Below are 25,734 nucleotides of genomic sequence, written 5' to 3'. Positions count from 1 at the left end.
CATAACTTATGTCTACTGGCACACCTGACTGGAAGTACAAAGAAATGCATTTGAAAAATGTCCACTCGATAACAATCAAGCTTTCCTATCTCAGCATGTTTCTCCACACATACAACTAGACTTCAGCTACTTCCTTCTTTGTCCACAGGCTTATTAGTTACAGGTCTAGTGTTCAACACTCACCACCGGTTAGGTTAAAAGAATTCCCAAAGGCGGAGAACGAATTGAGGGGTGTGAAGTCAGGGCTGCTGGGGTTGCTGATGGGACTCCACAAACCCGAGCTGAATGTTAAAGAGGAAAATGCAACAAAAAATAAATGATGGTTAGGGGAAACGAATCTATTATGTATGGCTTCACAGAGGGGAGATGCTGCTTCAACCGGGGGTACTCAAATATTAAACACAGACACAAAGGGGAGAGCTGAAAAGCAGCGTCCACACCAGAGGAAAGAAGGCACAGAGAACTCCAGAGCTCCCAGTCTATATCACAAGCTGCGAGCTGTGCTCAAAGCAAGTTTTTCAGTAAAAAGAGTTATTTCTTACTTATGTTTACTTTTTGGCATTTAAAGATTTATTTAGAAACTATTTTAACTCCAGGACTCATTTCCTTTTAGTGCCAAGCAGGTGAAATTAGAGTTCTGCTCACTGCTAGTCTTTATTATCACTGCTGCTGCTGTTTATCTGGGAAAATAAACCAAGGCACTCAATGCATGCCACCAGGCTCCCGCAGGTGCTCTGGGCCCACTATAAATCATTGAGTACTTGTTCCAGTTTCCTTCCTCTCAAATACATTGTTCTTCCACATCTAATTATCAAATCACATCCTTTTTTACAGGAGGCCATGACAACAGAGAAGGATGAGACCAGACTTAAGAAGGAGCATGAACTTCTCTGTGTTGGTGACACAGGTTGTGTGCCCTCCTCCCGTGCCAGGGGAGCTGTGGGGACGCACAGCAACCAGGCTTTCTTCTTCCACCCAGACAAGGGCCCCCAGAAGCTGAGACCACTTCTGACAAATGCCTACTTGTACTCTTGGTAGAAAAATGCCTGAAACACATGGATGAACAGAAGGCGCTAGCCTGGCTTGGGAACCCTGTCTACTTCTCCACTGAGCAGTAATGGTCTACTGTACCTGTCTGAGCCGTCGCTGTCAACAGGAGTGTGTGAAATGCCAAGGCTGCTGGGAAAATCTGTTTTGTTTGCAGAAACTTTAGCAAAGCCATTCCCACCTGTAACAATGGACTCTGAATCAATCAAAGGCAAATCATGCCACAGGTAACTCCAGCATGCCTGAAGCCCCACTGTGACAGGCCTTTTGATGCCAGGCCACTCACCCGGGCTCTTGTCATAGCCGGCTGTGACTGCAGCGAAAGTGGGGTTGCCGTTCTTGCCAGGAAGTGAGGCTGCTTTTGTCAATTTGTGTTTGTTTTCATTTGGCTGCTTGGTTTTTGGGTCACTGAAGAAAGAAGCAAAGAGAGAACAACTAATTCCTCATTGGCATTACCCACTGCAGGCCTGTGGGCACACTTGTCTCAGGGCTGTGGCTCCCGCAGGACTGAGCCTGTACAGTCAGCGCCTTCCCTGTGCTAACCCAGGGCAGCCCACAGTGCACTGCCTGGCCTCATGTGAATGATCTGGGACCCATAGCTGTGCAGTCAGATGGGAAATAAGAGACTTGGGGTGGGGGGAGGTAAGTATGTACAAGGTCAGTATAAAAGAGCACAGGATCACAGTTTAGGATCTGGAAAAACTATCTTACAGAAGAACATTAGGAAGGGAGCCACTGGGCAGTAAACAAGAAGTAGAGTGTGAGGTCCTGGCAGACGACAGCACACAATGAACTGGTTCTTAGAAAGCATCCTCCCCTATCAGGACAGGCCAAAGGGCTCATGGCAACAAAGGCCTCAGGCAGGGTGGCCTCCCCCAGACTCAGTGGATGCTGCGTTTTTTGGCAAGAATTAAAAACCGGGCAGGTGCGCTATAGTTTCTGGCTGGTACGTCATCTTAGGGGTGGTAAGGGAACCCAATCAGTGCCTGCTGGGGGTGAAAGCAGTGCCAGCTGTGCGTGGTGAGAGATCTGTGAGACTTTAATTGGGTTACTGTCACCGCCGAGGCTGCTGGTACCAGACAGGTGTTACTGTCACCGCCAAGGCTGCTGGTACCCGACAAGTGTTACTGTCACCACTGAGGCTGCTGTTACCCTTCAAGCTAGTCAAGCACAAGTGTAGCTGTGCGTGCAGTGAGGTGCACCAGCAGAGGTGTCCCACCTGCCTCTCCAGCAGACTGTCTTGCTATGCGCACATCACCTCTGCAGCAGACTTGTTCCAGAACCTGCCCTTTTAACTGTAGAACTAAATTGCTATAAGGTTAAAACACATGTCCCAAAAAACCATTTCCTCAACTCATAGGACCTCTGTAGATCTTCATTTAATGTTCAATATACTTATTTACTCTTGAATTAGAACACAATTCTAGTAAGTTAAAATGGTAAATTTCCAGTCCATACGTAATAAAAGCCAAGGGCTAGAAGGAAAAACTGCCAGAGTTGAGCACCAATATGATGGCAGCAAGGGAGAACTGACCCAGGAAGCGAGACAGGACAAGCAGCCTGTGGCCACTGCGTGTTTCCATTTAATGGGAACGAGCCTCAGGTTCTGAGCACTCACCTGTTCCAGGAACAGGGAGGTCCAGTGAGCCTACCTGCTGGAGCTGCTGTTAACGATGCTGCTGTAGCTGCCACGGGACGCCATCGGGCAAGGTGCGGCGGGGGGTGAAGGGGAGGCAGGTGTTGGTGAGGTCTGGCGTTGTTTTAAGAAAATGTCTGCGTTGAGGGTTTGCAGAGAAAGTTTATAAAGACTATCAGTAGCTGGAAAGTAAAAATAAAAGGTCTCATTAGTGATATTTTTACTCTTTAAAATCAGTTACTTTTGGTGTTTCAGCTGATACTATGTAGAACTTAAGTGCTTCTACTACAAAGAAAAATAAAAATAAAGCTTTTACATGAATTCTGTTCAAATGTTTAAAGAAACAAGAGAAGCTGCTTCCCTCTGTTCTGTGAGGCTTGCCCGGATGCACCAGCAAGGCCGATCTCTCTGCTGAGCTGTGCAGGACTTCATGGACAGGCCGGCTCTTCTTCCCTTCCCCCATGCCCTTCAGGGATGGGCAGGTGAAGTCACAGGGTGGGACCTGAGAGTCTCAGTTTCCAAATAGACTCACACAACAGTGGCAGGTGCAGGGCCCAGGGAAAAACATTCGCCAGTTACCGTACAATACCTCAGTCGGGCACACCTGGTGAGGTGTTTTTCCTGGTCAGTGGTTTGCAAGGATGCAAACTCTTATGATCTTCCTGCTGCTCTTTAAAGTAATGTCTACACAACTGGTAGAATTTAAAACAAAAAATTGTCATGAAATGATACTTCTTCTGCACTCACTAAATGGAAACACATCTGGCCCTGGCCGGTTGGCTCAGCGGTAGAGCGTCGGCCTAGCATGCGGAGGACCCGGGTTCGATTCCCGGCCAGGGCACACAGGAGAAGCGCCCATTTGCTTCTCCACCCCTCCGCCGCGCTTTCCTCTCTGTCTCTCTCTTCCCCTCCCGCAGCCAAGGCTCCACTGGAGCAGAGATGGCCCGGGCGCTGGGGATGGCTCTGTGGCCTCTGCCTCAGGCGCTAGAGTGGCTCTGGTCGCAACATGGCGACGCCCAGGATGGGCAGAGCATCGCCCCCTGGTGGGCAGAGCGTCGCCCCTGGTGGGTGTGCCGGGTGGATCCCGGTCGGGCGCATGCGGGAGTCTGTCAGACTGTCTCTCCCTGTTTCCAGCTTCAGAAAAAATGAAAAAAAAAAAAAAAAATAAATAAATGGAAACACATCTAACATCTATTATCAGAAAAAGACATCACCACTTTTGATCAAGTTGTTGGGGCTGGTAAACGCCATGGTCACTTGCCTCCTCCAATGATCACATCAAAATGACAACTAAACCAGAACTGGGAAAAGAACAAACAAAGCCCCAAGAGAGTAGAAGAAATTAATAAAATCAGTAATGAAAGAGAAGTGACAAGATGCTACAGAAATATAAAGGACTGTAAGAAAATACCACGAACAATCATACACCAACAAATGGGACAACCAGGCCACAACGGATCAATTTCTAGAAACATGCACTCTTCTAGCCTGAATCAGGAAGAATCAGAGTCTGAACACACCTATTACCACCAACAAAATTGAATCAGTAATCAAAAATACTCCCCCCCAAAACTCCAGAATCAAAGGGCTTCATGGGTGAATTTTAGCAAACATTTAAAGAAGAATGAATACTTATCCTTCTTGAATTATTCCAAATAATAGAAGAGGAGAAAAGACTCCTACACTTACAAGGCCAGCATTACCCTGATACCAAAACCTTACAAAGACATTACAAGAAAAAAAAAATTAGAGGCCAATATCCCTGAGGAAACAAAAATCCTCAACAAAATATTAGCAAACCGGATTCAGGAATACATTAAAAAGATCATACACCACAAACAAGTAGGATTTATTCTTGGGATATAAAATTGATTCAATATTCACTAGTCAATGGGTACACCACATAACAAAATGAAGGATAATGATCACATGATCATATCAACAGATGCAGACACAACATTAGGCAAAAGCCAACATCTATTTATGATGATAATTCTCAGCAAAGTGAGAATATAAAGAACATTCTTCAACATAATGAAGGCCATATATGACAAAACCACAGCAACATCACACTAAACAGGGAAAACTGAAAGCTTTTTCAAGATCAGAACAAGATAAGGATGTCCACATTTTAACCAATTATATTCAACACAGTATTTGGATGCCCTAGCCAGAGCAATCAGGCATGAGAAAAATGAAAGGCATTCAAATCAGAAAGGAAGAGGTAAAACTGTCATTATTGCAGATGACATGATACTATATATAGAAAATCCAAAGACTATTAGAATAAATGAATTCAGTAAAGTAGCAGGATAAAATTAATATTCAGAATTTGACTGCATTTTTTTACACCAATAACAAACTATCAGAAGAGAAATTAGGAAATAACACTATTAACAAATGCATCAAAAAGAATAAAAAACAAAGAAATAAATTTAACCAAGGAAGTAAAGTACCTGTACTCTGAAAACTATTAAGACAACGAAGAAAGAAATTAAAGATACAAATATATGAAAGGCTTTACCGTGTACATGGAGAAAAAGAATTAACATCATTACAATGTCCATACTACCCACAACAATTTATAGATTCAATGTAATCCCTATCAAAACATCAGTGGCATTTTTTACAGAACTAGATTAAATAATGAAAAAATTTATATGGAATCACAAAAGACCCAAATAGGCAAAGTAGTCTTGAGAAAGAACAATGTTGGAGGTATCATGCTAACTGATATCAAACTATACTATATGGCTATCAGAATCAAAATAGCACGATATTGGCATAAAAACAGACACAGATCAATGGACAGAATAGAGAGCCCAGAAATAAACTTATGATTATAGGGTCAATTACTTTGTAACAAAGGCCGCAAGAATTCACAATGGGGTAAAGACAGTCTCTTCAATAAGTGGTGCCAGGAAACTGGAGATACATGCAAAAAAAAAGGAAGTAGAACATTTTCTTACACCATACACAAAGATGAACTCAAAATGGATTAAAGCCTTAAATGTAAGACCTGAAACCATAAAACTCCTAGAAGAAAACATAGGCAGTAAACTGTAACATGTTTCTTAGCAACATTTTTTTGGACATGTCTCCTTGGGCAAGGGAAACAAAATAAAAAAATATGGGACTACATCAAACTAAAAAGTTTCTGCACAGGGAAGGAAACCATCAACAGCATGAAAAGACAATTTACTGAAGGAGAGAAGGTACTTACTTGCTGATGGATACATTTGTTAAGAAGTTAGTATGTCAAAATAAATAAGGAACTCACACAACTTAACATAAAAAATAACTAGATTAAAAAAGAGGCATAGGACCTGAAACAACATTTCTCCAGAGGACATACAGATGTCTAACAGACATATGAAAAGGTGCTCAATGTCACTAATCATCAGAGACATGCAAAATAAAATGAGACACTACCTCGCACCTGTCAGAATGGCTATCGTCAATAAATCAACAAACAAGTACTGATGAGGATGTGGAGAAAAGGGAACCCTCCTGCACTGTTGGTGGGATTGCAAATTGGTACAGCCACTGTGGAAAGCAGTATGGAGTTACCTCAAAATATTAAAAAAATAGAGCTATCATCTGACCCAACAATTATCAGAGAAAAACCCAAACACCAATTTGAAAAGATATATACATTCCTATGTTCAATGTAGCATTATTTATAATAGCCAAGATATGGAAGTTACTAAGTGTCCATCTATCCATCTACAGACAAATGGATAAAGAAGATGTGTATACACACACACACACACACACACACACACACACACACACACACACACACACAAAATGGAATACCACTCAGCCATAAAAACAATGAAATCTTCCACTTGTGACAACTTAAAGGGACCTAGAGGGTATTACGCTAAGTAAAATTAAGTCAGAGAAAGAAAAACACTGTATGGTTTCATTTATATGTGGAATCTAAAAAAAAAAAAAAAAAGAATGAACAAAACTGAGAATACAGAGAACAAACTGACAGTTGCCAGAGGGGAAGGAGTTTAGGGGATGGGTGATAAAGGTGAAGGGATTAAGAAGTACAAATTGGCAGCAGAGTATAAGGAATAAAGTCAATATTTTAATAACAGTGTATGGTATCAGAGGGGTAACCAGACTTATTGGAGTGATCGTTTAAGTAAGTTATAAAGATATTTAATCACTATGTTGCACTCCTGAAACTAATATAGTGTATGTCAACTTAACTGAAAAAATTTTTTTTTTAAATAAGAAGAAAGAAAAAGATGTCACCTTCCAACAACCAGTACCTCTCTGTGCTGGTCCAGTGACTGGGATACAGTGTCATGAAAGCACTCTGGCCTCTGAACTCAGTCTCCATGGGGTCCCTGTCTTTGAGGCTGCCCACTGACTGTGCCACAGTCATACCAGCCCAACAGCACTGCCCCACTGCCCTCTTTGTTCCTTATCTTTGTCCTAAACAGCTCTGCCCAGCTTGATGTACTTCCCTGTTGCCCTCCTGGCTGGCCTTTGTTGCCCCAAACAAGTCCTGTGTACAGCGAAGATAGTCTGCTCCTCCTCATTTCTAGACTGAAGCTCTTGGTGGTTCTACTTCCTTGTAATTCTCTTCATATCTGGTGCCTCGCCCCAGGCTCCTAGGGCTGAGGGCCTAGATAAGGTTACATGTTACTGGACTGTGTCAAGGACCCTGTCTGACACCACCAAACAAAGCTCCTTTCTCTTTGAAGCTCAAGCTGTCCATATGCCAGCTTCAGTGCCACCTTGTGCCTGCCCCAGGAGTTCCCCCTGACCTTCTGCGATGAGGCTGGCACTTATGTCCATTCTGCCCATCCTTGACCATGTAGCTAATCCCTTTCCCTCATGTTCTATGTTGTTTACTGACCTGGTGCCCATGCTCAGGGCCCATCCCAAATGCCATTTCCTATATGAGTCCTGATCAAATCTTTCTACCCTTGTGCCCTTCTTGGAAGCGCCCCCAGCACAGTGTGCCTATCTGATATCACATCTTCATTATAGGGCCATTCATTATTTGTACAATTGTCCTGACCCTTCCCTAGGCACCTCTTATATGACACATTTTCTGACTTCTTCCAACACCACCAAAAGTGATCTGTCCACCTGTGAACTGCCCACACCTGTATCCTGCACCTGAATTCCAAGTTCTTAGCCTTCATCCAAGGTACTGAGGCTTCAATCACCTTCTCTTCATTTAAATCCTCCTTCACCTTAAACAATCTTGTTGTTCAACCTTGACTTTACCTTTGGTAGAAACAAGCCAAATATGAATTTACTCTGACACGAACTTGTCTTGAGTGCAGACAAGTCAGTCCTGAGACTGGTCCATGCTTCACCCTAACTCCTGTCATCAGGCCCTCCCTGTGCTTATCTGCGGTATTCTATTTCAGGCGAGACCCTCCATCTTATTTTAGTAGACTGTGCTGCTGTCCTGACTGGCTGCAGGCCAAATCTGAGAACAAGATAAAAGAGCTAGTGAGGAAAATAATGAAACCTTCACATAGGTTGTTTATGTAAAAGGTGTGAGTAAAGTTGAAAGTAAACTGAATTTTTAGAAAATGATTACACTGTAACTGTGTGAGAACAAGACAGGTAAAGAAATGTCGAGTTCACACATTCATAAAGAAACAGTTTTTTTGAAGGATTCCCCATTCCAAATAGGTCTTTCCATTTTGGACAGTGAGCAGTGGTGTGCTGGTGCACCAGCTTCTGGGAAACCAAGGACCTGACGTGGATCATTTGCTATTTCTCTGGTGTACAGGCTCTTTTCATAAAATAAAAAAATTATTTACTGGTTTTAGAGAGAGAGAAACATCGACTGAGAGAGAAACAGAAACAGAAACAGTAATCTGTTGCTATATGTGCCATGAATAGGGATTGAACCAGCAACCTTTGTGCATCAGGATGATGCTCTAACCAACTGAGCTATCTAGCCATGGTGGTCCTCTTATTACAGTAGGTATTTAGTTATTAACAAAGTAAGGGAGCAAATGAAATCAGACATTAAGCCAGATTAACTCGGCAGCTGCAACCTCACAGACTCCCCAGAAGACAGCTGCATCCTCTACCAAAGAGACATAATCCCTGAGCAGTCAGAAAAGCCTGGCTTTCCAATCTCACTGGAGACCAACTGGTACATTACTAGGGGAGGGAGAACAAGTAAAGGGGAGACTCTTCTGATGACGCATGCACAGTAGCTGACAAAATGGTGACCATAAGGGGAGGAGTCTATCCTGGGAAAAGGATAGAATAGGATAAGGGCCCTGGAAGATCCAGGAAAAGGAATGGAGAGCGGGAGGGCCCAGCAGAGCTCCAGGAAAACCTAGAAAATAGATTGGATCGTTTGAAAGACTGCCTGCTTGTTCCTAAAACCAAGAAATATGTGGAGGATTAGCAAGGATCTCGGGGCAGTTGTTACTAGAGCCTGCCTGCCCTCTACATCCTGAAGAGCATATTATTTCTTTTTATCCCAATACAATTTACCACTATGCTTATATTTCTGCCATGTGTGTGCCCCTTGAACCAATTTTCTCCAGCGACACTCTCACAGGACCAATTAAGTTATAACACTTGAACAACCGACAGTCTATTTAACAACAGGTTTTTGCTGACCGGTCCAAGCCAGATCCAGCAAGCCAGACACTAGGTCTCCTTTTAAACCAACACACCCCTGCTGAGCTGTCATGCCCAGAGTGACTCCCAAATTCCCATACTTACAGCTGCCGGGTTTGTGAATTGGCACGGAATCCCACTCTGGCGGTGGGGAGTCTTTTTCACCTTCTGAGCTACTGGTGTTGCCTAGTTCTTGACTACTTGGAAGGAATTTCACTAGGGCAGATGGCCTGTTATCCACTAACTTATTTGTACCTGCACAGAAAGGAGAAAGTTGTTAATGGATGAAACTCCTTTCATTCAGGTCTACTTTAATGATCTAATGAGGACGAGACTAATAACTACTAATTTATCAATGGTAATTCACAACTAGCAACTGTTATTATAACCAATCATGGAAGTATCTGTATGACTAACAGGAAGGTACCTTTTGTTTTCTGGGAATTCCGTGATTTGGAGCTGCTTGTCAATGCAGTTGGAAGAGGGATCTTGGTTGGGAGGTTCCTCCGTTGTTTACTTTCCAGTGGGGGAGGGTATGGCAGCTCTAAACAACTGAAAAGACAAGCATGGAGGGAAAATTCAAGTTTGTCCCTTTGTTGTGGAGCAGAGAAGTCACTAACTGCTCTATACTTTCAATGCATGTTTTATAAATCTGGCTTCCTGAGGCATTATCCGCCCCAGTCTGAGGCTGTCTGCTCAGGAGACAGCGCAGCACTACAGACACCTTTTCTGCACTGAGTATCAACAAAGAATGCTTAGAGCACCTGCCTCAGGTAATGCACATAAAGCCATTAGCAGGAACTTGCTGTTTTGGGGCTACTGAGTCTCTTCCTGCAATTACACTACTAGTGTGATTCCTGAATATGGAGATTCAGAAAGGTCAAGACTCTGCTATTCAGAACTTTGATGACATTTTTGTCATAGAAACTATGGAATAAACCATGAATGAACCAGGCTGAGTTCCTGAGCTATCTATAAAACTCCAGCGCTGAGTAGCAGCAGGACTATGGCATTTCCCTAGTGAGTGGGGAGAGATGAATTTTCTTCTTTACTCTTGAATTCAGGGTTAACCCTAGGCAAAAATGTAAATACTGTTTATTTATTTATAAATTAAATTTGATGGGTTGACCTTGATCAATAAGAGTACATAGGCACCAGGTGAACATCTCTATAGCATTTGAACTGTTGATTGTCTTGTGTGCCCACCACCCAAAGTAAAAAATCATTTTCTGTCACCATACATTTGTCCCACCGCCCACCCCCTGGTTAAATACTATTTTTTGTCCGGTAGTTGCCTTGGGGTTGGGTTGTGAAACCCTCCTTTGCCCTGAATTTTCTGGCAAGTGCTCCCCTCACAAATAGCCATCATACATTGTAAGGGTCACCAGACCTCCAATTCTCTCATAGCTAAGGGAAATGCCTTTGCTGATAAAACAGCTCGTTCCATAGCACGCACACACCCTACCTTTGCTATCTGCTTTCTTTCAAAGACATACAACCCACAATATTCTTCCACAGAACAAAATCTTTTTCAATCCTCCCCTGAGGTCCAAATCAAGGACGGATGGGCTTTCAAAAATGACCTCCTCATCCTCCCACAGTCTCAAAGACACCAAATAATCGCTGACATTCATAAATCCTTACACATTGGACCTAAAGCTCTTTTTCATTTTCTATCTCCTCTATTCCACCACGACCATCTCCGGCAAACTATCCAAAATGTTCATTCCTCTTGCTCCACCTGTTCCAGGATGAACAGTCAAGGGGCCTGCCATGTCCGCCGCCCACTTCACCAAATGCGGGGCCACCTGCCTGGGCAGGATTGGCAGGTCGACTTCACCCACATGCCCAGACATAAAAACCTCAAATACCTTCTAACTATGGTGGATACTTTTTCAGGATGGATCGAGGCTTTCCCCACAACCTCTGAAACCGCAGGGCCGGTAGCTGACCACCTGATCCGAGACATCATCCCCCGCTTCGGTTTGCCCTCCTCCATCCAGTCAGACAACGGACCTGCCTTCATCTCCAAGGTCACCGAGGCTGTCTCCACTTCTCTTGGCATACAGTGGAAGCTCCACACAGCCTACCATCCCCAATCCTCTGGTAAGGTAGAGAGGGCCAATGGGCTCATCAAGGATCATCTGACCAAACTTAGCCTGGAACTCCATCAGTCTTGGCCTACCCTTCTCCCTCTGGCTCTAACCGTCTAAGAGCTACTCCCAGGGGGCCTTCCCAACTTAGACCCTTTGAACTCCTCTACGGCCGACCTTTCCTCCTATCAACTCCGTCTTCTCCACACCCACTCTCTCTAGCTTCATACCTGCCCTACCTCTCCCTCCTCTGTTCTCTGCTCAGGGAACACGCCAACTCGGCCCTTCCTGAGCCTAGCCCTGGGGCTGGGCCAACAGAACGGGTCACCTCAGGGGACCAGGTCTTTATAAAAACCCTTTCCCAAAAACCTCTCACCCCCAAGTGGGAAGGACCCTACACGGTAGTCCTGACTACCCCGTCCGCAGTTAAAGTTCTAGGAATCTCCGCGTGGGTCCACCTCTCCAGAATAAAAAGGGCTCCAACACAAACGTATTCTTGCACACCTTTAGGCCCCACTAAACTCAGAATCCATAAATACTGACGACCTGGATGCATTGGGTCCTCCCGTTTCTAGGTCCCCTAATTGTCATTTTTCTAGTCCTAGCTTTTGGACCTTGCCTGCTCCGATTGCTGTCCACCCTATTGCAGAACCGGTTAAGGACCCTCACGAGCCAGACAGTACATGAAATACTACTGCTACGCCAATACCAACCCCTTGGAACCCGAGACCCTGACTACAATAACACAATCCCCTACCCCTAACGACGTCCCCATACAGCAGGAAGCAGCCAGAAGGATGACGTTGCCCCTTGCCCTCTATTACAAAGAGTCGGGAATGTCCGGTAGTTGCCTTGGGGTTGGGTTGTGAAACCCTCCTTTGCCCTGAATTTTCCGGCAAGTGCTAATCTCACCGAAACCGCACACGCTCAAGTCCTCGGAATCATCCCTGAGGTTGTTCCGGGAACTGCATGCTTCACCAAACCCCCATCCCGCTGGCCGTTACCAAACCCCTCCTGCAAATATAAAAAACCCAAAAGTCCTAACCCGGGCGCACCTTCACAGACCTGCGTCCTAGGGTCAGTGAACTCGCCTGGAGCTCCCAATAAAGCCTGATTCTGTTTATTCGGCTGATTGGTCTTTTGCTCATTTGCACATTGGCGGCATATAGGGGTCTTCCATCTTTCATTTTTATTTATTTATTTATAGTATATATCCTTTCTGAAAGGTTTAGTAGTTAGCTTAACATCATAAGAACCTCTAACTAGGACAATTAATCAGTTCTGAACTTCCTGTCAACCAAGGCAAGGTAGGAGGCATTATGGGCTATTTTAGTTTCCACAGCCTGATGAGAAAAACATTAAAATCTGCTGGGTGACAAGCAATCTCTAGGAAAAATTGCCTGGGTAGATGATCCATATGAACCAATGTGTGAGCAGTGGGACAATATAGGCCACAAAGACGTTCTTCACAAAGTGCTTCTGCAATGCCCAAGATCAAGTCACAGGAGATAAGCTAACCTGGTCCAGGAAGGGCATTTTCTGGTGAAGGCCACAGCTCACAGAGCCCTGTGGCCCCTTCTGAGAATTCTTCCAGGGACCATTAGTGACCTCCATCATGCTTCTGGTGATGGCCGCAAAGCTGTCAGTTCAAGGCTGGGCTCATAGCTTGCTTTTCATTAAAAATCTGACCTACACAGTATAAAACTGATGTGTCTCTGGCATTTTCCACCTTAGTGCACTTCCTGTTCCCAACACCTCAAGGTATGATATACCACCCGGATCTCTCACACCAGTTTCTCCTTCCTATGAGGCAGCTAATCTCCATTAGATTTCAAAGGTCAGAATACTTTAAACTTTACAGATCCAATGCATACTCAGTCTATCCCTCCTCCTAAAAGTAGTAGATGACAGAATAAAGTATGAGCTTATAAATAAATACATTTTAATGAAGGCTATTTACAAACATTTTAGGTACTAGGTGAAAGGTCATTTTATTTTCATTCTTTTGTTTCTCTGTATTTCAAATTTTTAAAATTAGAAATAGGTATGATATTTATTTTTTTTAAACAATCTTATTTATTTTTTCTTTACAAAGACAGAGAGTCAGAGAGAGGGACAGACAGGAACGGAGAGATGAGAAGCATCAATCATTAGTTTTTCGTTGCGCGTTGCAACACCTTAGTTGTTCATTGATTGCTTTCTCATATGTGCCTTGACCACGGGCCTTCAGCAGACCGAGTAACTCCTTGCTCGAGCCAGTGACCTTGGGTCCGAGCTGGTGAGCTTTTGTTCAAACCAGATGAGCCCGCGCTCAAGCTGGCAACCTCGGGGTCTCGAACCTGGGTCCTCTGCATCCCAGTCTGATGCTCTATCCACTGCGCCACCGCCTGGTCAGGCAGGTATGATATTTAGAATCAGTAAAATGGGCAACCCAAATTCCAAAGTGTCTTAGTTAACTCAAAAAAAGAATTTTAGACAGGATAACAAACTGACATGAAAAACCCCACCACTTATGGGGTGAGACTGTTAATGCTGTTTATAAATCTTGTCCTACTTCCACTTCTGACCGAGTTATTTAAAAACTCCATCTTTCTTTAAAGAAAAAGAAGCTCTCATGACATAGACACCCACTCATCCTCTGTTGGTGGTGGTAGAGGTGGGGAGGGGGTGAGCTATTTTTAAGTAAGTTATTTATAAGAGAGGGGTGGGGGTGAGGGCTGCCTATTTATACACAGTTTAACTCTGTGCCACTGTAAAAAATTACCATATTATTCACTCCATAAGACGCACCTGACCATAAGACACACCTACGGTTTTAAGGAGGAAAATAAGAAAAAAAATATTCTGAACCATATTGTGTGTTAAAATATTTAATAAAATACCGTATTTTTCGCTCTGTAAGATGCACGGGCTTTTCCCCCTCCACTTTTGGGGGAAAGAAAGTGTGTCTTATGGAGCGAAAAATACGGTAATTGGTTTTTAAGAAAAAAGAAGCCAGACAACTACTTTATTTTTGCTGATTCATACTTTCCTAAATTAAGCCAAGTGATCTTTATTAAGAAATGTTTGTAAGGCGTCTGAATAAATGGACAAAAGCCAACAACTTATTTTAAGCAGTTCTTCCCAAAAGGAAAAATCAGAAAGGTATTTCAGATGCCAGACTATTTCAACTCACGTAACACTTGTGTAAGCCCATGAGGGAGGCAGGAAACCGAAAGCAAGGTCACAGGTCTGGAGGCCAGTGTGTGAAAAGTGGCGTCAACGACCCTAAACTGAGTGTGCTCTTCAGGCAGATTATGAGAGAATACAGTTATTCTAGATTTAGATTATTGTTTGCTTTATAAACATAAAATGTTGATAAACAATTAGAAAACAAAAGGATTGACAGCTACCTAGTGTCCTAAATCAGGGTTTCCCTAGGCCTTTCCTGGTCCTTTACAAGTTCTAGCTTTCCCCTGGCATCTCTGACCTACAATACAGTCTTCTGGAAGTCCACAGGGCCACTTCTGCAGTGTTGAAGTTGAAAAAAATAAGACCAGATCTTTGCTATTGCAACAAAATGCTCCACACCCTTAGGAAACGATTTTTGTGAAGTCAGCTTTTGGGATTCTGGTAGGAGGGCTGCACAGCTGAGATTGAGAAAAGCGAGAGAGAAAGGGGATGGGGTGGGGGGAGAGCCACTCTGGCTTTATCATCCCTTACTTAGAAGACTGCAAATTATTCAATATTTAAGGATTTGAGTCTTCTGGCCTAGAGATGATGTAACATAATATTCCAATAACACTGATAATACTTAAAGACTAGTTTTTGATATAGCAAATGCAAACTAACCCTACAGATTTAGCTAATATTAGAAGATCAGCTTTTTGACAAATATAGAAAGTAAATATTTATTGCCAGATAAAATTTCCAATAGAAAGTGATAGGGCCCTGGCTGGTTGGCTCAGTGATAGAGTGTTGGCCCAGTGTGTGGATGTCCTGGGTTTGATTCCTGGTCAGGGCACACAGGAGAAGTGACCATCTGCTTCTCTACCCCTGCCTACTCTTTCTCACTCTCTCTCTTCTCCATCCTCGGCCATGGCTTGACTGATTCACGTGTGTTGGCCCCAGGCGCTGAGGATGGCTCTTTGGTGTCTCTGCCTCAGGTGCTAAAAATAGCTTGATTGCAAGCAGGGTCCCAGATGGGCAGAGCATCAGCCTCAGACAGGGGTTGCTGGGTGGATCTCGGGTGGGACACATGCAGGTGTTTGTCTATCTCCCTTCCTCTCACTTGGAAAAAAAAAAGTGATAGTACTTGCCTTTTAATGAGGTCTCTTTTTTAAAAATGTGTATATACTTTCTTTAGCTATGTGCAATCACACAGTAACACACTAAAAGCACTTGTTGGTAGGTGACAGGCACTGCAGGCATCACTAATACCAGGACCAGCAGTGACGTACCTGAACGAAAGTGCAAGCTGTGTACTATCCCAATTCAGTGTAGACAGGGAATGGCTCTGTTCAGAGAGGCCACACTGCTGATTATTAAAAAAAAAGAGTCCCTATCTGTTTAACTCCATATCTGATTGATGTACTAATGAATTCTCTCAATATTTTTATTTTTATCCCTGAATTCAGAAAAACACAAAATAAGATCTATGAATTTGACAGATTAGCTAAAGGAGGTTAGAAGACTATGGCTGCATATGAATTTTTCCAGATACAAAGATAACTTAAAAAGATAATTTAGAGTGCACTGCTTAAATTGTTTTTTTGGTAATGATTTTTTCATAGCTACATAGCAAGAGAACCTGAGTTGTCACTGTAACTCCTTCAACACGTGATATAGGACTGGCTACTCCAGCGTGTGGTTTACCAGAGAATTCAAAAACCTTGGCAAGGTTAGTGGCACTCCAGTGAAGTCTTTTACAAACTTCAAAACCAAAGCTGGATGTGAGGGAGATCTGGCTGTGGCATCTGTCACCCCATGGATGGCCAGGGTTGATTCAGCTGATATGCTGTCTAGATGGGTGTCCCTTTCCTCACTCCATGTGTGTCCTTCCTGAAGCAGCACGCTCGGTTGAAGAGGACAACCTTCCCGGATAGAGGAGAGGACCACTCTTCAGTCAAGGGTATACGAGTAGCTGTGCTCCCCTGCTAGAACCTCCAACCAAGCTCTTAAAACCAAATCTGCTAATAGTCAACTTATTTTATAAAAAAAAAATGAGAACACAATAGAAGTCAGGAGAAGAGGATTGAGGGTGAGATTAACAGGGTCTACCTGTTTTAAATTGTTATAAATTATTAGGAACTCAGGCATCTGGCTAATAAACTTCCTAGCCACTTGCAGAGTATTATTCTTGTCCTCGGATGCCAGAATATCAGCACCACTTAGTGCCTCAGGATGGTTTCTCTCAGGGGAAACCCAAGTGTGCCACTATGACCCCACGTGACATTCCTTTTAACTGGGTCAGACTATTCTCAACAAATTGTGTGATTAGGTCACTCAAACTAACATTTTGCACGAAAGAGTAAACTTTAGACCAGGCGTCCCCAAACTACAGTCCTGCGGGCAGCATGCGGCCACCTGAGGCCATTTATCTGGCCCCGCTGCACTTCCGGAAGGGGCACCTCTTTCATTGGTGGTCAGTGGGAGGAGCACTGTATGTAGCGGCCCTCCAATGGTCTAAGGGACAGTGAACTGGCCCCCTGTGTAAAAAGTTTGGGGACCTCTGCTTAGACACTGCGTTACTAATTACTGCCATATGTTGTATTATTTCTAAGTTCATGGACAAAGTGAAATTCCTCTGCAGTAATTACTAGTTTCTCATTAGCTTTCAGTTCTATAGGAAGGAAGGTCCTGCCTGAGTAAAGCTGTGTAATGTAAGGAGAGAGTCTGGGTATTGGTGATTTTGCAAAGCTCAAGTATTAGCCCAAGAGTAAGAATTTTAATGATAATAAACCATGTCTTTATTACTTTATACCTCATTGCCACAGCCTCCTGGGTCAATGCCCACTTACCATACAAATAGGCAAATATCAGCTTTCATGCTGATGGTCATTTCATATGATGAACTAGGAAAGGCATTATTAACAATGCTAAAACTAAAATCGGTAATTAGGTAAATCCAAGGTTTAATAAAAGTATGAAATTAACAACCCAATAGTTCAATGTGTTCATTTACTTGGAAAAACATTGCATAGCAAACCTTACTGGGACAGGGTTGTGGCAGGGGGACGACTGAATCTGTCACACAAGGCCTGGGATGGAGTTTTTCATGGTAGACTTGTCGGATTCAGGGAACATGTGCCCTGATTACCTAAGCATAGATTTTTCCAAGTTTTACAGCACCAAATTCTAGCTCCAATTGCAGCACTGAGTTAGAGAGCAGGCTCATAGCTATCTTTGACAAAAGTTATGCTCACATTTGTGGCTAAACCATGGGTTATCTTTGTGCAGAACTGAAGCGGTCCCTGCCTGGGAATGAATTACCAAGTAAAGTTTTGCAACAAGTTGTTACCTCTGCCTTTTGCTGTGACATCAGAGGTATGTGCCATCCTCATTGTAAACATCAGGAAAAACCAGGAGAAACGTTATTGACTCCAGGGCCTTTGGTGTATCCCCACAACCCCATAGACAAACCCACCAGGCAAAACATTACCTAGTTTTTACCAGTAACTTCTTTTATAGTCCTAATTTCTCTGCACTCCCTCTGTCTTACCTGGGTTTCACATCTGTTGGGATTTCCTTCTTAACATTCAAGAGTTTTTTGCTTTTTTGCTTCATTTGAGACATTTCATTTTCATGTTTTTCAGGCATGGCTTGTTTTCCCTTTTGCTTTTCTGTATCCTATAAAACATGGACACTTAACTGCTGAGAAGGTTTAATAAAAATGATTGATACAGTCCTTTCTGAAGGCAGAGACAAAAAAACAAAGATGTAGCAGATATATATATATGTCATATGTATAAAAACGATAAACTCCTTTCTTCAAATCTATCTTAACTAATGTGATTCTGTCAAGTTTTCAGCCTTTGACTTACTCTAATTGTCTTTTGGTGAGTCTGGGTTACAAAGAGTATCATTTTAATTTATACCATGTCCTGACGAGGTAGTGGTGGTGGCACTGGCAGCAGCGAGTTGGCAGCTTATTCTTTAGAGTTAGGGAGCAAAACCTTGCCTTTATTTACAAGGACAGTTCAGCTGGCACTATAATATAAACGCTCTGGCAATGTGCCTGATGCTGAGCCCAAGGACAATCCAAGGCAAGAACACAAGTGTTCACACCCATTCATCACGTGTTCACAGTGACACTGTCAACAGAGTTATAGTGAATTAATGTTAACTATTTATCATCAAGGGGAGGGGCTTAGTTACTTCTTCAATAACTTAACATTTACTGGCCACCCACTTGGTGCCAGGCGAGGGGTTACTAAGAGGGCCTAGGGCCTTCCCGAGGGCTCTGAGGTCCAGCAGGAGGGAGCTAGCTACACATGGCAGTGAGAGCTTAATTAGCTTGTCCCTTCCTGTGGAAACATGCCCTGGCCATGGCTGTAGCAAAGGCCAGCTGTCTGCCTGGCTTGAGCATGGAGCCTGGGCTGAGAAAGCCACATCCACACTGCATCTTACAGCTGTGCTACTTGACTGGTCTGCCACCTGCTGTTTTTGGTCTGTGATCAGGCTAGCATAGAAGCTGCACTCCTGTTCTTTTATAGTAATGTGACAGTCTGGCAGTGTCTAGGCACCGGCCAGTGGACCCGTCTCCTGAACATGGCATATGTTTGTTTGGGTGCTGTTGACCTTGCCTGCAGAGTGGCATGTGGACTGAGTGTGTTCTACTTGTGCAGCAGGACCATATCTATGAGAGACGGGGAATTTAAAAAACCTGGTTCTTCATCACAGATAGCTTGAGCAGCAGTGTGTTTAAGGATGTACTGAAGATTAACCAGGGGACAGACAGGGGAAGGACATATGCGGCAAAAGGTAACAGCTACAAGCACATGGTAAATTAGAGTTGGTTCAGCAGTGTCCAGCTTCAGCGTTTGTTTATTAAGGGTACCTGGATTTTAATAGGTTATGCCAAGTCAAGCTATTTACCGAGAGTAATCAGAGAAAAGGCCAGAACATTCCTCTGTCCATGTACCTTTTGAGTCTTACTCTGAGCTATTCAAGAAGCATTTTCTTGTAACCTATTGCATCAAGAACTTGTAGACCATGAGCTCTCTGAAAACAAGAACCTGGTCTTTTGTCCATTGTTGTTTCTCAAGCTCCCAGAACAAAACCTGGCTCTTAGGTACTCAGTACAGACTTGCTGAATAAATGGGTAGAAAAGGGCTGGAACAGACACACAAGTGTATAATCTAGAGGGGTAGAAATGACACATAACTGGCAAGCAGGTCAGTCACAGAGAAATAAGAGCACATGAAGCTTCTGGAAGAGTGCTGAGGAGGGGAATGAAAACAGCGGGAGAAGGGTAAAGGCACGGAGGCTCTGAGTTCTGAGCTGTGTCTGTAAGGATATGAATGATGGGAGGAGAGAGTGGAGGAAAAAATCAATAGAGAGGTAAGAATTACACCAGTAGGTACAGAAAGAATGTCGGGAGACGGGGTGAATGGAGGGGTTACAGAAAGAGGGGGAAAGGCAGAAAAGCTGTAAAGAAAATGACCGCTGAAAATGCCTTCTCAGTGGTTATTCCTGCCACCGAAACTGCTGAGATTCCACTTTGAGATTTGTAGTCATCTGTTAGAAGTCATCAACTGGAAGCATATAAAGTATGGAACTCCAACACTAGCTGCCAGCTGAACTAAGTGCACAGAGCTTAATACTATATATGAAGGATGCAAAGGGGAAGGTGACTGACAAGAAAAATAGTTACATATAAATTTTATTTTAAAAATAATACATGTAGATGAGACTACTAGATATCTTTAAGAAATGATTCCTTAGGCCACTAGGTTGAACTGAAGGAAAAAAAATCTAGTCTACAATATTAAAGGCTATATTAACATCATTTTAATTTTGAAAAATATTTATCTAAAAATAAAAATGCCAAAATAGAATTCTGCTTTCCCTTTTCTGCTTGTGGCGTGTAACTCAGACTCTCAGACCATCCCAACAGTAAAACAGTAATACTGTCCTGTTCTCTTACCTAATGCCACGAGTTCCAGGCACCAGTCCCAAGCACTCTGCAATATTACTCCTGCTACTAATGGCCACGCTCAGGGCCCCGACCTCTGAGGACTGAGGCAGCGTTCTTGACATACTGATGTGTGCTGGGCTGGCTCTCCAGACCTGGGTGAGCGCTAAACCTGGGGTCTTTCCCTAGACCACGTTCCCCTCTAGGACAGTCACTACACTACCTGTTATGGGCAGAGAGCTGCTACTGAAGCCCACTGTGCCAGCAGTGATCTTACAGAAAAGTTCAACCTAAGTATAATGGTGTAATTCCTTCTCACTCTCCTGATACTTAAAATCTGAAACAAATTTCATAAGCCAGAGTGGTTACTATTTCAGGTAGACCCTAACTTTTAAGCAGTGCTTCCAATTTCTAACTATTTTACTTTGTTAACATGTCTCCCCATGTTCTTCCCTAGGGAAATGAGGATATCTGTCCCCAGAACTGTGACTACTTCCTGCAGGAGTGTGACTGTTAGGCATGCCTGTGAACACTGGGCACTAATCCTCAGAACGTGCTCATGTTAAATATAAAATGCGCACTGTGCATCAGGAAAGCTGACCGATGAGACAGTGTGTGTGCCCGGCGCCATCCTACCTCCTTGATGAAAGGGTCTGTGTCGGGGTTGGAGGTCTCTGTGGTGGTGGAGGAGCTGTCATCATCAGCCAAGGAGTCTTTCAGCTCGTCTTCTGGGGGCCTGCCCTTTCCCTTCTTCTCCTTCTCCTCTTGCTTCTTTGGTGCTCTCATCTTGCGCTGGAGAGGCTTCCCTTTCCCTGGGGATGAGACCCAGCATAAGATAACTCTTCATTTTTGAATAGCTTAGAAAACACAGTCACTACAACTTTTTTGAAGACGTTGGGCTCTTTTTCTGATTAACAAAGCTTTCTCCACTTTATTCCTTAGAGAATTGTTATTTATTCCTAATTAAAGCTTTCCAAATCATATTTGACTCTTTAATGACAATATTTTAAAAATCAACTTTGAGGCATAATTTTTTTTACAGTAAGATGTACCCATTTTAACTGTATATAGTCCAATGAGTTTTGGCAAACTGACAATTGTCTGTCTTAGAATACTTTTTTATATCAGAGAGTGATATAGCTTTGAAAATTCACAGAAGTGAAAGTCAGAGATACTTTCAAATCTATTTGGAGAGGGAAGTCTGATGGTGACACAGAGCAGCCTGTGTGTGTTATTTGAGAGGTACTAAGAGCCTGGAGGCAGAGCCTGCTGGCTGGGTCCAAATCCTGGAACTTTGCTAACCAGCTGCAAGATCTTGACCTCTCTCATCTGTAAGCTGGGGAGGCAAGCTCTCCTGGGGTTGTAATGAAGAGTTACAGGAAGCCTTTAGAACAGAGCTTGGCACACAGATCCCACATGATGCTATACATGGAAAGAGAGTACATCACACCTACTGAAAGCCCATTATTTTAGAAGATGTGGTGCTCCCAGGAGAGCAGAAGAGAACTCCTGGTCCAGCAGCCTGGACTGTATTGCAAAACCACGTGGTCCGGCAGGCTGGGGACAGCCACAAAAGGCCCACCTTCTGTGCACACTGCTAACCCATTCGGTAAACATCCGTTCTAAATATCATATATACTTTTTTTATTTTTATTTTTTTATTTTTTTCATTTTTCCGAAGCTGGAAACAGGGAGGCAGTCAGACAGACTCCTGCATGCGCCTGACCGGGATCCACCCGGCATGCCCACCAGGGGGCGATGCTCTGCCCATCTGGGGCGTCACTCTGTTGCATCCAGAGCCATCCTAGCACCTGAGGCAGAGGCCACAGAGCCATCCTCAGCACCCGGGCAATCTTTGCTCCAATGGAGCCTCGGCTGCGGGAGGGGAAGAGAGAGACAGAGAGGAAGGAGAGGGGGAGGGGTGGAGAAGCAGATGGGCGCTTCTCCTGTGTGCCCTGGCCAGGAATTTAATCAGGGACTCCTGTACGCCAGGCCGACGCTCTACTGCTGAGCCAACCGGCCAGGGCCTATCATATATCCTTTTGACAATGGTAACTTTAGTGGTATTTTTCTTTTTCTTTCTTTTTTTTTTACAATGACAGAGAGAGTCAGAGAGAGGGACAGGCAGAGACAGGAACAGAGAGAGATGAGGAGCATTAATCATTAGTTTTTTGTTGCGACACCTTAGTTGTTCTCTGACTGCTTTCTCATATGTGCCCTGACCGTGGGGCTGCAGCAGACAGAGTAACCCCTTGCTCAAGCCAGCGACCTTGGGTCCAAGCTGGTGAGCTTTGCTCAAACCAGATGAGCCCGCGCTCAAGCTGGCAACCTCGGGGTCTCGAACCTGGGTCCTCTGCATCCTAGTCCAATGCTCTATCTACTGCACAACTGCCCAGTCAGGCTGACAATGGTGATTTTAACACAGCATATTTAACTGTATTTTATGGCCATGGTTAACAGATACCTGAGACTCATACTTTGGCATCTAGAATAGGATTGACAAATCTGACCTGCAGCCTGGTCTGTAGGGCTTGTGAACAGAGGATAATTTTTATATTTTTAAGTAGTTAAAAAAAATAAAAAAAGAAGATGTGACAAAGACAGTCTGTGGCACACCAAGCTTCACATATGCACTATCTGGTCCTTTACAAAAGAGTTGGCTGAACTTGACCTAAAAAAAGCAGTGACACTCTGACTGGTTTTCAACAACATCATTGTCATTTTCTTTCACATTGACTCTGGAGGCACTAGATTTGAAACCATTAACTGGGATATTAAGTCTCAAAAATTGAGAAAACTGTTTTAGCAGAAGATTGGCATGTTGTTTAACTGTGACAGCCCACCCTGAACAGCCAGTACTCCTTTGCCAGGGCAAAGGAAAGGAGCCTGTCCTGTCTGGCCCAGTGAGCCCCGGGATGTCTCAGATTCTGTCAGTTCAATAATTGATGCTGAGAGTCCTTCCGTCTTTCTTGCATGACCAAGATAAACCCCTAACACAATGAATGTTCCACTTGCCATTATACTGTTTTATCAGTTAGGTTTACCAAGTGAGAGAATAACATGTATTGGCAATAACCCCAAACCTCCTTAATACATAGGAAAGAGATATATATACATATATACATTTATTTGGGGGAGGGAGAGACAGGAAAATCATCAACTCGTAGTTGTGGCACTTTAGTTGTTCACTGACTGCTTTCTCATATGTGCGTTGACCAGGGGGCTCCAGCTGAGCCTGTGACCCTTTGCTCAAGCCAGCAACCTTGGTGTAATGTGTATGATCCCACACTTACGCTGGATGAGCCTGCACTCAAACTGGCAACCTCAGGGTTTTGAAACTGGGTTCTCAGCATCCCAGGTAGATGTGCTCTCTATCTACTGCACCACCACCTGGTTAGGTGGATATATTTTTTTTCTTACTGCACTCGATTCTTGAAGCCAGGGATACACAAAGCAAGAAAAGAAATAGTTAATAAACCACTAGTTGGTTTTCATGAAAGAGTAGTTTACACTTTTTACCTCCAAATCCTCATCTTTCTTACCATATTTCCCCATGTATAAACAAACCCTTCCCTGAAAAATCTGGGGTCTAAAAACTGGGTGTGTTTTATACAGTGGTTGTAGATTTCTTACTTGCATTTCCCACCTTTTCGCGCTTGTTTTTGCGCTCAATGTTGAAGACAGTGATTCGTCATCAGACACAGATGAGGACAAGCTAATGGATGGGAGTTTTGACAGCGATGAGTTGTATGAATTTTATGATGAAAAAAACTTGAGTTCAATAACTTTATGTAATACATTTTTTTTCAAATTTCGGGCCCCAAAATTAAGGTGCGTCTTATACACGGGGTGTCTTATACTGGGGAAATACGGTAATCTGCTGCACTTGGGACTTCTGCCCTGGCACTGTAATGGATGTGATTTTGAAAAAGTGAGCCATGACCCCTTAACTGTCAGTGCCAGTGACTTCTAGCACTTCTCATTCTACAGGACTCTCTATCCTACTGGACACTATGGAATGTCCCTCTGCCCCATCCTCCTCCTCTCCTGGCATAGTGACTCTTCCAACACTTTCACTGCTTTGTCAGTGCTGGTGTTTCTGAAAGATCTGCCTAATCACTGTGGGGGCTCACTTTAATTAATAAAATACCAAGTAAAAAAGAGTATGTTTCATTTAAATTTAAAAGCAGAGTCCCCAAGAACTCACAGTGACAAAGGTGCTACATGTCCATAGGGGGCATATGAATCCTTGTGTCAAGTGTATTAATTCTTTAGAACCATCAAGAGTTGTTTACTCTAAAAAATCTGAACATACTTTTTCTCATGCAAAATATAGGTCCATTTGGTCTGAAAGCCATCCTCCTAAGTTCTATTCCAGCTTCATTCTCAACATGCCACGGACTGGATCTCTCATTCCATTATGTCTGAGAAAAATAGGAGATTTACAAATGCTCACCTCCTAAGTGACCACTGCTAGGCCCCACTTCATCAGTAAGGATGCAGGAAAATGGCTTATGGAAGTAGACAATGATCAAATTCTTATATCACAGATAGATACTCTAGGCAGAATTATTTTGTATGACCCACTGCTACAATGAGTTAATGTACTGTAATTAAAAAATAACCTGTTATTAAGACGTGCAGGCAATTTTTAAAAATTTTTTCACTAGTATTATAAAACATAATGCAATATTATTTCCTCATATCAAATTTCTAGACATGAGCTCTCTGGTTCAAAGGATGTGTGCATTATTTTATCTTTATGGCTTTTGACCTGCTTCAGAAAACTTGCTGCCTTCCATAATCTATAAATACACAGACTTCTTTTTAACATGGCTGCCATTGAAAATTATTTTCTATATATAATCTACAGATCACAGACTATTGGTGCTTTTAGAAATATATAACTTGCTTGTCTAAATGTAAGAAAGAGAGAATAGTCATTTGATAGGTTACATTCTAATCACCAACAATGATCTGGGTGTAAGCCCATTTGCCACAGCAACTTAAAAGCCTGCTAAAATATGCCTATTATGATCAGTTAGGGCAATTTTTATGTGGTTGGCCAGTGCTTATGTAACAAGCTCTCTTGTCCTTGTCTTCATGTCCTGACTCCAGGGATTAGGAAGAGGCCTGGTGTCCATGTATATCTCCCCAAAAGGTTGGCCATTCCCATTCACATGACTAGTTGGAAAAGCAAACCTGGGGCACCTTCTGTA

General features: G+C 43.3%; 1 protein-coding gene across 2 annotated transcripts in view; it reads right to left on the bottom strand.

Annotated features, from left to right (window-relative positions):
• TMEM131 (transmembrane protein 131) overlaps positions 1-25,734 on the bottom strand; it is a 248,473-nt gene that overhangs the window by 10,579 nt on the left and 212,160 nt on the right. For both annotated transcript variants that reach the window (XM_066377627.1, XM_066377628.1), the window contains 8 exons: positions 21,152-21,327; positions 18,101-18,228; positions 9,735-9,859; positions 9,413-9,562; positions 2,700-2,865; positions 1,334-1,455; positions 1,132-1,228; positions 184-281 (listed from right to left, as the gene is read on the bottom strand). In XM_066377627.1, coding sequence (XP_066233724.1) covers positions 184-281; positions 1,132-1,228; positions 1,334-1,455; positions 2,700-2,865; positions 9,413-9,562; positions 9,735-9,859; positions 18,101-18,228; positions 21,152-21,327 — 1,062 coding nt within the window. The remainder of the gene's footprint in view (positions 1-183; positions 282-1,131; positions 1,229-1,333; positions 1,456-2,699; positions 2,866-9,412; positions 9,563-9,734; positions 9,860-18,100; positions 18,229-21,151; positions 21,328-25,734) is intronic.

This window comes from Saccopteryx leptura, chromosome 3 (genome assembly GCF_036850995.1).
Source record: "Saccopteryx leptura isolate mSacLep1 chromosome 3, mSacLep1_pri_phased_curated, whole genome shotgun sequence".
Lineage (NCBI taxonomy): Eukaryota > Metazoa > Chordata > Mammalia > Chiroptera > Emballonuridae > Saccopteryx > Saccopteryx leptura.
Note: the sequence above shows the minus strand (reverse complement) of the source record. Positions and strands in the feature narration are given on the sequence as shown.